Consider the following 14,010-nt stretch of genomic DNA (forward strand, 5'->3'; position numbering starts at 1 on the left):
ACATGCTTATATGTCCTATATATTTTAACGTAATTTAATTTAATTTGTGCATTCAAATTCAAATTTAAATTCCCGCGCAATCTTAACGAAACGTGCAATTGGTAGCACCCATTGAACGAAGCGGAGTGTGACCATTGTAATACTATCGTTAAAAGTGCAGACAATTTTTTGGTATATTCTGTTTGGCAAGCCATTTTGTGTATTTTTTCATCGGTTGCAAACGGTCACACTGGAAATTAGTAAGCAACTTTCACGCATTTAACATTGAATTCTTTAAACTAATTAAAATGCTCGCTGCACTGGAAAAAGGAACCACTGCAAGTAAGCAATATATTTATAAAGCCTTGCTCTCATTCATATCCGAGAAAATGTACAACATTTTGCAATATTTCTTACTTTATTTAGCCCAAAGTCCGAGCTTGGGTCCGAAAAGTCATTGCTTTTATCGTAATAACTTTAAATTTATAATTTGACAATTACTTCTAGTTCGAAGAACTCGAGATTTGTTTTATGTTCAGGCCGCATCGCTGCATCGCGAATTCGTCCTAAAGATTTACATTCCACAAGCATCACGTAGTTGCCCGCAATATCTCAGTTTTCTGTGATTAGTTCATTCTCTCTTTTTGCCAAATTTTCCCAGTAGTGCCATTAATTTTTCATATTCAACTGCTTCTAAATGTGTACCAACCCCTCAGTACGCAAATACATCCACCAGCTGCGTCCTGTATAGTTCTGGACATGGATCTGCTTTTGTTACACAAGAACACCAAACAATATCTGGACAAGACTTTTGCTTCGCAGAAACAACCTGGAGAGTAGAACGAAAATGAAGTGAACACAGCCCCAAGGATTGTAGCTGTACTCACTTGAGCTTCGACAGGATGTACGGGGTACAGGGTTGGATAGTAAATTTACGCATCAATTTCCTTAAAAGTTAACATCTTGTGATTAGATGGAGATTGTGACGGCAACTAGACGTGCGGACCCAATGGCGTGTTGTAGCAGTGAGCCTTGCTTATGCACACCAGACACAGGGTGCATGGTATGTAACTCCAGGGCCAAGATCAGCAGCCTTTAAATGAATTTCAAATTGAGATTTTTACTATAACTATAAAGTATTCCCAGGCCTAGGATTAATTACCTCCGCAACAGCCACCACAGGCACGGGCTAGACCACCGCCACCTGCGCAAGTCGCCGCAGTGGCGGCGCATCGCATACGCTTGTTGTTGACGCCCATGGTCATGTTGGCGAAGCGCAGCGGGAACGAGGCAGGTCCACAGGTGGGGAACGGGAAGCACATACATGCTGGCCGTCCTTGACATGCCGCCCTCGGGCACTTGTCCTGCAGGCCATTACGCTTGACGCAGTCACAGGACGTATAGAGGATGCCACAGCGTAGTTCCCGACTCCGACAGCCCCTGGGCTGCAGATAAGATTGAAGGGGAGAGAGAATGCATTAGGATTTAAGATTGCTTGATGCGTGTATTCGTTATAACTGACAAGGATCAAACATATGCGCCAACAATCAACTCCTCCATCAAGGCGAGCAACAATTGGTTGCAACGCTCCGATCGCTCACGTATCAAAGCATGTGCAATCAATGTTGCTCACTTTGACAGTTCGTTGGAAATTCAGCACCCAGTGCTGGACCATAGAGACGCCAATTTAGGGCCCACAGGGTCCGCAAGGCAGTTCACTCATAGGATACTGCTGGGTGCCAAAGGCTGACATCGAACAGCATCCATTTCCGCCTAATGGTGAACACGAATGGCTGGCCGTGTAGCCAACCGGCCCGTTCTCATAGCAGCAGTACTCAGTGGGCGCTGGTACGTCAATGATCTGCGGCTTTGGCTGGCAGAGCAGCGTCTGGCAAACCTCTCGCGGCTCGCACACTTTCTTTGGATGACACATCACATACGGATCTGGTACTGTCGATGGATAGTAGATGACCCTTGGCTCGCGAACCATCTGCGAAACCCATATGAGTTTGGGCACCTGTATCACACGCGTCGTTTCAACAACCTTGGGTACGGTAATGTTCCTGCAGCGATTCACGACCATCGGCTCTGGAATCGTTTTCTCGCAAAAGACAACATCCTTTTTGCATATCAGCCGCGGCGGCTGCTGCACTGTGACGCTCTTTGGACAGGGCGGCGGAATGCGTGGTTCAGCCTGCGGCAGTATTGTTGGCGATAGGGTTTAAGTCTCGCTATGCATATCCTTGTCGAGTGCACGAATACACGCACTGCCAGAATAGCGGCTAACACACACACACACACAGGGAAATACTTACCTCAAAAGGTCCGCAACATGGGTCACACATCCTAAATTTTTATTTCTACATGATAAAAAATAACAATAACAAATCTCATTAGTTATAAGTCCCAAATTATTGAAATGTATTATTTTTCACTTAAAATTACACAAACTTACTTTGTTAAATTTTAAGGGAAATTTTGAATTTTGATAAAAAATTTAGAAGCGAGCCGAAACGAATGGTCCGAAATCCAGAAAACTAATGACTTTACCTGGAAGGCTCACAGCCCCATGGTCAAAAAGTTGAATATCAAGTCATGGCCAACTTTATGCATTTTCCATATATTCGATCTCATTTCTATATACAAACAAAAAACTACGGATCTTCAAATTAATTACCTTGTTAATTTAAATGAAGACGTCAATTAAAAAATCTAAAATCAGTATCAGGCATTGTTTATTATTCAAATAAATATGAAGAAAGATATATACATATATAAAGTACTCTATTCACCAATCCATTAATAGCTAATAACAACAATATATGGACATAAACCAATTGTTTTTGTTATTAAAAGTTTATTTGTTGTAATTTACAAACATTTCCATTCAAATTTGTACATTGAGTGTGACCATGCTAGCTAAAGCTAGAAATCCGCAAATATGTCATGCTGACCCTGTCGCACACACATTCTGTCGCACTTTTTTCAACAAACCAACTAATGAAGACGCTTAGCACTTGCATATTTGATGTGCAATAATTAAATCGTCGATAAATAAACGAACAAAATCGTGCAAAAATGTTACAATACACATTTACCGACGAGGTAACTGAGTTTATTATCGAGAGAGTGCATGCCGAAGAATATCTGTGGAACCCAGCGAACCCTCTATACAAGGTGAGGCCCATGAAGAACGATTTCTGGGTGAAATTGACCGAGGACATTAACACCAAATACAAGCCAAATACCCCAGTAACACAAGGTATGTATCTGTTGGCAATATCATCTATGGGGAGTTGCGGCAATAATGCACTTCATTTACAGCGGATGTGTGCAGAAAATGGAACAATCTGAAATCCTATTACAAGTATATGTATCAAAAAAGTGCACTTGATGATTGGAAGAATAAATCCAAGATGGATTTTCTGCTACAGTTGATTACTTCCAGGCCTGGTCCAAATACCTCAACCAGAAGCAGCGTTAGCGTATGTGTGAGTGCGTTGCCAATACAACTGTTGCCTTAATGTCTTCCTATTCTATTCAACAGAAATTGGAGATATCGGACGAGAGTAGCTTTCACACCGAAGACTCATTCTATGCAAACGATATTGAGAGCCCGCCCGTCGTAACCGAGTGGGAGAAGGAACAGGAGGAAGTACCCGCCGCAACAAAACCCGCTTCAACCAGTTTCCCCGATACGACCTCTGCAGCAAATGCTGAATCGCCGCAATCGGCAAAAAGAGCGCGTGCCTCCAATGATGGCGCCTTGAATATTACCGCAGTTAATAGCATAGCACCAGCCGTGGAGAGGAGCACGTCGGAGCCCAGCGAGCTGTTTCATTATGGCAACTTCATCGTACAGAGCATAACACGCCTGGATCGGGATCTCCAGATAAAGGCAAAGAAACTATTGACAAATGTTGTTTTGGATTTAGAGACGGAGCAAATGTCAAGGGATATGGCCAACAAATAGTCGTCTGTTACCCCCCAGTGTAAATATTAAACATATAATCTTAAGTTTAAGCAAAAAGACATTCTTCAAATATGTTTGTCCTGTCATTGATATTTTGCTAAAATTGCATGTTCAAATTGCAGTTCAATGGCAATTTATCAATCGATTACGAAATTACTTTTATCATGCCAAATAAGTGTGACCAGAGAGTGTTTACGAAAAAATCAAGTAAATACCAGAAAACAGGCGCTTGCTAAATCGCCAGACTGGCATTCGAATTAATTTTGCCACGCTCTTCAGATTTTCCATTTTATTTTATTTTTTCCCCCCGTTTACCCCCTAGATTAAATCCGTGTTTTGATTCCAAAATATAATTTGCCAAAAGTTCAAAAGGAGTCCATATTTTTGAGTAACTGAAAAATTTTGAATTTACAATCTTTAAAATTCAAAGAATAGTTTAGATTTGTTTCATGCTCAGGTCGCATTCGTAGAATTTCTACCAACTCTTTAGCGCTTCGAGTCCCGAAGTATAGAATTCTGCATCAGTAAACGATATAGCAGCGATTCGAAGCGCCATAGTTGCAGAACAAATCCAAAGTCTTCTGCGAATAGCTCAGTCTTCTTGTTGGATCGAATTGAATCTTCATAGAGTCATTTTATCTTTCTACGTTCAACTTGCTTCCAAATTTGTGCCAATCAAAAAGTTTCACAACTACAACCATCCATCCAATGGGTTTGTGGACTTGACCCCTTTCTGTTATATACACAACACCGAACTATCTATTGCACGGCCTCTTCACGTTGGCTAATCAAAAGCCACCTGTGGGTTAAGAGAACAATTAATAATCTCGGTGGCGTGTTGTAGCAAGCAGCCCTGCATTATGCAGCGCAGACACAGGGTGCCTCGTTTCTTAATTTGAAATGAAGACAGAGGAGCGCGCCAACTTACATGGATAGGTTGGTGGTGTATTCCAACAATTCCAGACACGTGGGTCGGGAATGCCACCCTCGGGCAGTGGTGGACAACAGACGCCTGGCGCAGGCGAGCAAGGGATGGGTGAAGGCGCACCGCATGGCGGACTGTGCGGGCCACAACATGGCCAATGATTACATGGACCACAGCCTCCGCAGGGACCACAGCCTCCGCATGGACCACAACCACCTCCGCACATTTTGATGTAACTTGGTTTAGATGAAGATTAACTTGAAAAAATATATAAATTTTGTCGTAAAAATTTAGAAGCCAGTCGAAGCGAAAGGTTTGAAAGACAGAGAACTAATGATTATTTTCTGGAAACTCCACAGTCTTGTTCGGAAAAACTTGAAAATCAATTTGAGTCAGAATTCATAGCCTACTTAATAAGTTTTTCGTTTATTTCCAAATAGACTGTCAACCACCTTTAGATTTTATAGACATAGTTCGTCCACGTTCTGCCAAATTAATTGACCTTGACCTCAAACTCTTGCCTCGTGAGCTTGTCTTCGATTGCCCTTTAAATACCCTTGCAGAGGGTATTATATATTTGTCGGGAAATGTGTAACGCATAGAAGGAGACATCTCCGAACCCATAAAGTATATATATTCTTGATCAGCATCAACAGCTATGTCCGTCTCTCCGTCTGTCCGTCTCTCCATCTGTCCGACTGTCTGTTTCTATACGAACTAGTCCCTCAGTTTTAAAGCTATCTTTATTAACCTTTGCAGAAGTATCTCTTTCTGTTGCAAGCAGTAGATATGTCAAAACCAGCTGGTTTGGAACACTTTATCATATAGCTGCCATAGAAACGATCGGTCGAAAATTAAGTCGTTTAGGTTAAAGAGGTGAACATCTAAATTTTGACCCAAATCGTCAAAATTGCAAGGGGTTACATCACGTTATTTTTTTCAAAATCGGGGTCGGTTCGAAAATCGAATCTTTTTTAATGATTTTTTTTTTTGAATATCTCGGGTAAGTATTGTCTGCTTTTTAAATTTTATACCTTTTTAATTCGTACGAATCTCTACTATCAATTGGCATTCAAACAATTGGCATTACAAATCGGTCGGGTCAAAAAAGTTATTGAACAAAAACCGATTCGTTTGTAAAGTACACCTTTTTTTTTTTGAGTATCTCTGCCAAATAATGTCCGATTATATCACTTTTTCTTTATTTTTTTAAAGACGACTTTTTTTTAATATATTTAATATTATTTATTTCAGGTAAATACAGTCACAACTGGACAAAAGGGAGGACAGAAGGAAAAAAACTGGAAAAGACCAGACAAGCCTTATCTTGGGCAACGCCGGATAATACCCGCTAAGTGTAGATACATGAAATAAGAACTAAATATTCAAATGCTGTAAAACATATATTTGTTTAAATAACTATATAAATAATAATTAAGCAATGAAAATACGATGTTTTGAAAGAAAATAAATACATTGAAAAATAAATCAATTCTGATGTTTTTATTTATGAGGAATTTTTTGGGCAGTTAAGGTGAGTAATTCGAAAGAGTCGACATTGCTTCGCAGTTGATCTGCGCGAGATTATGCCGTTAGAAAACAACTTTCGGGGAAAAAGTCTGATTTTCGTTTTTTTAGCGGCGGAGGTATGACGTTTGAAAACGACATAATTCCCCTCAGAAATATGACGTTTGAAAACGACAAAATTCCGCGGAGATATGACGTTTTGAAACGACATAATTCCGCGCAGAGATATGACGTTTGAAAACGACAAAATTCCGCGGAGATATGACGTTTGAAAACGACATAATTTCCCGCAGAAATATGACGTTTGAAAAGGACTCTCGGGGAAAAAGTCTGATTTTCGTTTGTTTAGCGGCGGAGATATGACGTTTGAAAACGACATAATTCCCCTCAGAAATATGACGTTTGAAAACGACAAAATTCCGCGGAGATATGACGTTTTGAAACGACATAATTCCCCTCAGAAATATGACGTTTGAAAAGGACTCTCGGGGAAAAAGTCTGATTTTCGTTTGTTTAGCGGCGGAGATATGACGTTTGAAAACGACATAATTCCGCGCATAGATATACGACGTTGATCTGCGCGAGATTATGCCGTTAGAAATCGACTCTCTTGGAAAAAGTCTGATTTTCGTTTTTTTAGCGGCGGAGATATGACGTTTGAAAACGACATAATTCCCCTCAGAAATATGACGTTTGAAAACGACAAAATTCCGCGGAGATATGACGTTTTGAAACGACATAATTCCGCGCAGAGATATGACGTTTGAAAACGACAAAATTCCGCGGAGATATGACGTTTGAAAACGACATAATTTCCCGCAGAAATATGACGTTTGAAAACGACAAAATTCCGCGGAGATATGACGTTTGAAAACGACATAATTTCCCGCAGAAATATGACGTTTGAAAACGACAAAATTCCGCGGAGATATGACGTTTTGAAACGACATATCTCCGCCGCTCATTTTAAACTGATAAATCTGGTGATTCCAAATCGCTTAGTTGAGCCCTCTCAACTACGTCGTTATCGCTTCTTCTTAATTCTCGCAACTGTTTAATTTAACCAGAGTAAAAACAAAGACATTTAAAAAAATGTGACGTTTGAAAACGACATAATTCCCCTCAGAAATATGACGTTTGAAAACGACAAAATTCCGCATGGAGATATGACGTTTTGAAACGACATAATTCCGCGCAGAGATATGACGTTTGAAAACGACAAAACTCCGCGTAGAGATATGACGTTTGAAAACGACATAATTCCCCTCAGAAATATGACGTTTGAAAACGACAAAATTCCGCGGAGATATGACGTTTTGAAACGACATAATTCCGCGCAGAGATATGACGTTTGAAAACGACAAAATTCCGCGGAGATATGACGTTTGAAAACGACATAATTTCCCGCAGAAATATGACGTTTGAAAACGACAAAATTCCGCGGAGATATGACGTTTGAAAACGACATAATTTCCCGCAGAAATATGACGTTTGAAAACGACAAAATTCCGCGGAGATATGACGTTTTGAAACGACATAATTCCGCGCAGAGATATGACGTTTGAAAACGACAAAATTCCGCGGAGATATGACGTTTTGAAACGACATATCTCCGCCGCTCATTTTAAACTGATAAATCTGGTGATTCCAAATCGCGTAGTTGAGCCCTCTCAACATCGTCGTTATCGCTTCTTCTTAATTCTCGCAACTGTTTAATTTAACCAGAGTAAAAACAAAGACATTTAAAAATTTTTTTTTATTTAATCCTTTTTTTTATTAGCTTTTTGCCATAACCTATTGTTGGTTTTACAGTTTTTAGGTGTAAATAAAAACTTAACTTATTGCCTCTTTGACTTCTTGTTTACAGCTCGGGCACTTAGGTTTAGTTTTTAATTTAAAGAATCATTGTTCCATTTATGGTATGTCTTAAATTTGAAGCATTCGAGGAAAGTGACGTTGTGGAAGATTTCATTTCAGGCAAAATTCCGGAAATATTTGATTCATCATCCCAGTCAAACAGGTCCTGCCTTGAAAATCGAGTCAAAAAGCTCTGCATATCGATTTCTCCCATGTCAAAAAGAATCATGGCGTCCATGATCTTTTGAGAGCGGACCTGATAACAAAAGAGAAAGTTGAAATATATAATTTTTATTAAATTTCCAGCCAACTTACCAATACGATCGTTTTGTTGCCCAAATTCTAAATGTAGAGTCACCAAACTTGACATATAGCTTCTAAAATATAATATATATGCATTTGATGTTGGAAGGAGAGGGTTCAGGGTATCGCCTAATTGGGAGCTCCCGACTAGAACCTCTTACTTGTTTGATGATTTTGTTTGAATATCTCCGGTAAATGTTGTCTGATTTTCAAATGTTATACATTTTTCAATTCGTACGGATCCCTACTATCAAATGGTATTCAAACAAATGGTATTCAATTACAAATCGGTCGGTTCAAAAAAGTTGTTGACCAAAAACCGATTCGTTTGTAAAGTACACATTTTTGATGATTTTTTGAGTATCTCGGCCAAATAATGTCCAATTACCTCACGTTTTGTCTACATTTTGAACGACGACTTTTTAATATATTAAATATTTTTTATTTCAGGTTAATACAGTCACAACTTGACAAAAGGGAGGACAAAAGGAAAAAAACTGGAAAAGACCAGACAAAGCTTGGGCAACTCCGGATAATACCTGTTAAGTGTTGATATATAAAATAATAACTAAATATTCAAATGCTGTAAAACATATAATTTTTTAAATGCCTATATGAAAAATAATTAAGCAATGCAAATACGATGTTATGAAAGAAAATAAATATATTTAAAATTAAATAAATTCTGATGTTTTTTTGTGAGGAAATTTGGGCAGTTTAGGTGAGTAATTCGAAAGAGTCGACATAGTTTTGCAGTTGATCTGCGCGAGATTATGTCGTTAGAAAAAACTCTCGGGAAAAAAAGTCTGATTTTCGTTTTTAGAGATTTTCATTTTTATAGGCGGAGATATGACGTTTGAAAACGACAAAATTCCGCGTGGAGATATGACGTTTGAAAACGACATAATTCCCCTCAGAGATATGACGTTTGAAAACGACAAAACTCCGCGTAGAGATATGACGTTTGAAAACGACATAATTCCCCTCAGAAATATGACGTTTGAAAACGACAAAATTCCGCGGAGATATGACGTTTTGAAACGACATAATTCCCCTCAGAAATATGACGTTTGAAAACGACAAAATTCCGCGGAGATATGACGTTTTGAAACGACATAATTCCGCGCAGAGATATGACGTTTGAAAACGACAAAACTCCGCGTAGAGATATGACGTTTGAAAACGACATAATTCCCCTCAGAAATATGACGTTTGAAAACGACAAAATTCCGCGGAGATATGACGTTTTGAAACGACATAATTCCGCGCAGAGATATGACGTTTGAAAACGACAAAATTCCGCGGAGATATGACGTTTTGAAACGACATATCTCCGCCGCTCATTTTAAACTGATAAATCTGGTGATTCCAAATCGCGTAGTTGAGCCCTCTCAACATCGTCGTTATCGCTTCTTCTTAATTCTCGCAACTGTTTAATTTAACCAGAGTAAAAACAAAGACATTTAAAAATTTTTTTTTATTTAATCCTTTTTTTTATTAGCTTTTTGCCATAACCTATTGTTGGTTTTACAGTTTTTAGGTGTAAATAAAAACTTAACTTATTGCCTCTTTGACTTCTTGTTTACAGCTCGGGCACTTAGGTTTAGTTTTTAATTTAAAGAATCATTGTTCCATTTATGGTATGTCTTAAATTTGAAGCATTCGAGGAAAGTGACGTTGTGGAAGATTTCATTTCAGGCAAAATTCCGGAAATATTTGATTCATCATCCCAGTCAAACAGGTCCTGCCTTGAAAATCGAGACAAAAAGCCCCGCATATCGATTTCTCCAATCTCAAAGAGAATCGTGGCGTCCATGATCTTTTGAGAGCTGTCCTGTTAACAAAAGAGAAAGTTTAAATATATAATTTTTATTAAATTTTCAGTTAACTTACCAATACGATCGTTTTGTTGCCCAAATTCTAATTGTATGCTTCGACAGAGTCCGTGGTTCTAGTTGAACGTCTTAAAGCCAATATGTTGTTAGGTCCTTCCAGCATGTAAAGTTCAAATGATAAATGATTTGAAATTAAAATAAAAGGAACATATTTAAAGCAATCTTCAAATTATTTTTTACCTTTTTCTTTATTTTTACCTTTACCTTTTCAAGCTACTGCTTCTCAAAATATATTATAAACGGAGAAAACAAATTCTTGTTTAAAGCATAATTGCTTGACATTGCAGTAGATTAAAGCCTTCGACAATTTTACTTTCTGGAAGGAGCGGTAAAAGCAGATATTTCATAAACAGCATATTTTCATGATTTAAAATTTTTAAAGTTCCAGCCTTAACGCAGACAAAATCATTTATCCATTTACAATATTAAGCACAGCCTAGGATAATTCTAAGGCGAGCACAAGACCCTTCTTACAGTACCTTATTAGCCCTTTTAAAATGAAATGCAATATATTGATTCCAAAATATATTTTAAACAAAGGCCAAAAGGTTATAACTAAAAATTTAGAATTTAATAATTTTTAAAATTCAATGAAGTGTTCCGATTCGTTTCCTGTTCAGGTCGCATTCGCAGAATTTGTGCCAGCTCCTTTTAAAGCGCTTCGAGTCTCGAAGCATAGAAGCCTGGCCTAAGTATATGCCATTTGAAATGGCATTGCAATGATTCGAAGCGCCACAATTGCCTGTACAAATTCAGAACCTTCTGTGAATAGTTTACTCCTGTTCAAGCAGTTGATCTTCGTGCCATTATATTATCTTTCTTGATTCAACTTAGCTTCCAAATTTGTTTCATCCAAAGTGTTCACAGTAACAACCATTCACTGACTAGACCCGACCCCATCCCGTTTTCTTAAACATCCATCGCTTTCTTCACGAGCTGGTCCATCAAAATCCACCTGGAAAAGCCAACAAATAAGCATACCATGTATTATATATACAACAGCTACTTACCGAATTTGTGCTTGGTTTTGACATTAGGATTAGGATTGGGCAGCTGGTTATTCGGCGTATACCATGAGGGTTAATTTTCCTATAGAATGAGTACCTGTCGGCGCAAAATGCGAGACTCGCTAGCAACAACATTTTGGCGGCGTGTTGTAGCAGTGAGCCTTGCATGGTGCGCACCAAACACAGGGTGCATTGTCTTTCCTTCTCAAGTAGCGAGTGGGACAACAGTAGCAGCCTTCAAGGGAATCAACAATTAGAGTCTAGCTACAAGATTTTTGTATGACCCATGCTGTGGCACGCGCAGTCTCGGGCTGGTAGACGAAGAAGGGAACGGACAATCGAGGTAACTATTTACATTCGGACGAGCGCGAGCTTTCATGGATAGATTGATGATGTATTACAACAATTCCAGACCCGTGGGTGAACAAGGAATGGCCGAGGGAGCTCCGCAAAGCGGACTGTGCGGGCCACAGCAAGGCCAATGATTACAAGGACCACAACCTCCGCAGGGACCACAGCCTCCGCATGGACCACAACAGCCTCCGCACATCTTTGAAAAGCTTGGCTTAGATAGAGTTTAAGGAAAATATAAATTTAAATACAAATTTAGAAGCCAGTCGAAGCGAAAGGATCGAAAAACAGAGAACTAATGATTATTTCTCGGAAGCCTCACAGCTGCGTTCCAAAAACTTGAACGACGACATGAGTTAGAATTCTTGGCATACTAAAAAATTTTTAAGGCCCAAATAAATAGCTAAATAATTATCTTAAAATTAACAATATAATGTAAAATAAGCCAGGGTCGAAGAAGTATGAGCTTGTTTCTAAAGTTCGTTTCGCTTATCAATTGATTAATATGAGTGCGAATATGAAGCTGATTAGAGTCCGTCCGATGCACAACCCTACTCAGTATAGTTTGGCGGTTCATTGCGGACGGAATCATGATGAAAGTAGCTGTTATCGGGGCGGGTGTGAACGGTGTGGCGAGTGCACTCAAAATCTTGGAGCATTATCAGGCTGAAAAAAGACTGAATGTGCAGGTCAGCATAATATCGGAAGAATTTACGCCCAATACGACGGGCGATGGCTCGGCAGGACTTTGGGGTCCCTTCCTGCTGAGTGGCACAGAGAAGTCCAAGATCTAGTAGGTGTCATAACACAAGTTCACCTTTGAAGCCATTTAAGATCTAGTTGTTCCAACAGCCAATGGTCCAAGAGCATGCACAACTTTCTCGAGAAGATATGGCTAAGTGAGGATGCGGGCGAGGCGGGTGTTTGCCTGCTGCCCTGCGTCCGTCTGAGCACGGATCCCAATGTCAGCGTCGAGGATTTCTGGCGCGACATTGTCTACGGCGCAGTGGATCTGACGCCCGAACAACTAGCTGTTTATAATAAGAACAGAGACGTCAAATTTACGTAAGCAAGCGCTTTAACCAGAGGCTTTCCCCTACTTAACACTAAATACTCTTACAGGTCGGGCCTCTCCTTTGTTACGTACACCTCGGAGCCGCTCAAGTTGCTGCCCTACCTGACGAAACGCTTTGTGCGCAAGGGTGGACGAGTTGAGCAGCAGAAGGTCACAGATCTGGAAAGCTTTGTCAGAGACTCGCCATACGACGTGATTGTCAACTGTACAGGTCTCGGCTCCAGGCAGCTGCTGAACGATGACAACATGTATGCCGTGCGTGGTCAAGTGAGCCGCATCAAGGCCAACTGGGTGTTCGCCGCCATCCTGGACGAAAGCGACGATGGCAACTATATCATACCCAAGTGAGTCCGTAGTCCACATATAGCCCAGCTATCCGACTCTACAATGCTTTACCCAACAGCACTGAGTCTGTGGTGCTGGGCGGTACCCACCAGGAAAAGGACTACAACACCAAGGTCTCCGATGTGGATAAGCGTTTCATTATCGATGGTTGTCGCCGCCTGATGCCAGGCCTAGTCCACACCCAGCACCTTTTCGACTGGGTTGGCCTGCGTCCGGGTCGAGTCCAGGTGCGCCTCGAATCGGAGAGGCGTGGCCGGAAGCTGCTCATACACAACTACGGACATGGTGGCAGCGGCGTCACCTTGTGCGAGGGCTGTGCCGACGATGTCCTCAGCCTGTTGCTGGCTGCCAAACTGAACTCAAAGTTGTAGCGATCCCAGCTGCAGATAGGTTAGTGTATTATCAGCAGAAATCAAGTGCCTGTTGCTAATACTAATTGCCTGAGCATGCATTACACAAACACACAAATCTTTCCATATATAAACAATAAACAATGCTTATCATGTTTGCCTTATCGCTGCTGCGTTTGAAGCTGCTTTCATGCCAATCGAACTGGTTCCTAGACGAACTAAGCGCGAAAAAAATGAAGCCCTTAAATTTGAATTTAAAATTGATAATTACAATAATTATATTTCAAGCACGTTCTGCACATTGCTCAGGATAAAATATCAGGCTTAAATTATCTAAAAATAATTACCTCACAGTTTGCAGATTTATGGGAGAGTTTCCTTCAAGAGATCTAAACAAGAAAGCTTTTGAAAAACTTCCGAATT

At 40.0% G+C, this 14,010-nt stretch overlaps 6 protein-coding genes across 8 annotated transcripts; 2 read left to right on the forward strand and 4 right to left on the reverse strand.

The window, feature by feature from the left end:
• Positions 1 to 378: 378 nt before the first annotated feature.
• Positions 379 to 2,523, reverse strand: LOC6627688 (uncharacterized). Its single transcript, XM_002052471.4, has 5 exons — positions 2,435 to 2,523; positions 2,295 to 2,339; positions 1,142 to 1,424; positions 867 to 1,072; positions 379 to 808 (listed from the first exon to the last, which is right to left on the reverse strand). The coding sequence occupies exons 2-4, from the start codon at positions 2,322 to 2,324 to the stop codon at positions 1,065 to 1,067; spliced, it is 321 nt and encodes a 106-aa protein (XP_002052507.2). The 5' UTR covers positions 2,325 to 2,339; positions 2,435 to 2,523; the 3' UTR covers positions 379 to 808; positions 867 to 1,064.
• On the reverse strand, positions 1,464 to 2,512 carry LOC26530680 (uncharacterized). The gene is made up of 3 exons (XM_070209025.1): positions 2,435 to 2,512; positions 2,295 to 2,339; positions 1,464 to 2,173 (listed from the first exon to the last, which is right to left on the reverse strand). Exons 2-3 carry the CDS (start codon positions 2,322 to 2,324, stop codon positions 1,667 to 1,669), a joined length of 537 nt encoding a protein of 178 aa, XP_070065126.1. The 5' UTR covers positions 2,325 to 2,339; positions 2,435 to 2,512; the 3' UTR covers positions 1,464 to 1,666.
• Positions 2,524 to 2,942: 419 nt separating the features above from the next.
• Positions 2,943 to 6,256, forward strand: LOC6627687 (uncharacterized). Of its 3 annotated transcripts, XM_032438585.2 has the most exons (4): positions 2,943 to 3,241; positions 3,304 to 3,470; positions 3,527 to 3,971; positions 6,132 to 6,256. In XM_032438585.2, the coding sequence occupies exons 1-3, from the start codon at positions 3,058 to 3,060 to the stop codon at positions 3,950 to 3,952; spliced, it is 777 nt and encodes a 258-aa protein (XP_032294476.1). In that variant the 5' UTR covers positions 2,943 to 3,057; the 3' UTR covers positions 3,953 to 3,971; positions 6,132 to 6,256. The 3 variants fall into 3 exon arrangements, with proteins under 3 accessions (XP_032294476.1, XP_002052506.1, XP_015028657.1); XM_002052470.4 differs by lacking the exon at positions 6,132 to 6,256 and having other exon boundaries at positions 3,527 to 4,619; XM_015173171.3 differs by lacking the exon at positions 6,132 to 6,256 and having other exon boundaries at positions 2,945 to 3,241; positions 3,304 to 3,464; positions 3,527 to 4,619.
• LOC6627686 (male-specific sperm protein Mst84Da) lies at positions 4,287 to 5,199 on the reverse strand. Its single transcript, XM_002052469.4, has 2 exons — positions 4,881 to 5,199; positions 4,287 to 4,751 (listed from the first exon to the last, which is right to left on the reverse strand). Exons 1-2 carry the CDS (start codon positions 5,101 to 5,103, stop codon positions 4,741 to 4,743), a joined length of 234 nt encoding a protein of 77 aa, XP_002052505.2. The 5' UTR covers positions 5,104 to 5,199; the 3' UTR covers positions 4,287 to 4,740.
• Positions 6,257 to 10,971: 4,715 nt separating the features above from the next.
• LOC6627653 (uncharacterized) lies at positions 10,972 to 12,170 on the reverse strand. The gene is made up of 3 exons (XM_070208920.1): positions 12,140 to 12,170; positions 11,470 to 11,701; positions 10,972 to 11,414 (listed from the first exon to the last, which is right to left on the reverse strand). The coding sequence occupies exons 1-2, from the start codon at positions 12,168 to 12,170 to the stop codon at positions 11,589 to 11,591; spliced, it is 144 nt and encodes a 47-aa protein (XP_070065021.1). The 3' UTR covers positions 10,972 to 11,414; positions 11,470 to 11,588.
• A 210-nt stretch (positions 12,171 to 12,380) lies between these two features.
• Positions 12,381 to 13,751, forward strand: Daao2 (D-amino acid oxidase 2). Its single transcript, XM_002052467.4, has 4 exons — positions 12,381 to 12,610; positions 12,670 to 12,882; positions 12,940 to 13,236; positions 13,296 to 13,751. The coding sequence occupies exons 1-4, from the start codon at positions 12,408 to 12,410 to the stop codon at positions 13,606 to 13,608; spliced, it is 1,026 nt and encodes a 341-aa protein (XP_002052503.1). The 5' UTR covers positions 12,381 to 12,407; the 3' UTR covers positions 13,609 to 13,751.
• Positions 13,752 to 14,010: the final 259 nt, after the last annotated feature.

The sequence above is a fragment of the Drosophila virilis genome, chromosome 4 (genome assembly GCF_030788295.1).
Source record: "Drosophila virilis strain 15010-1051.87 chromosome 4, Dvir_AGI_RSII-ME, whole genome shotgun sequence".
NCBI classification, from domain to species: domain Eukaryota; kingdom Metazoa; phylum Arthropoda; class Insecta; order Diptera; family Drosophilidae; genus Drosophila; species Drosophila virilis.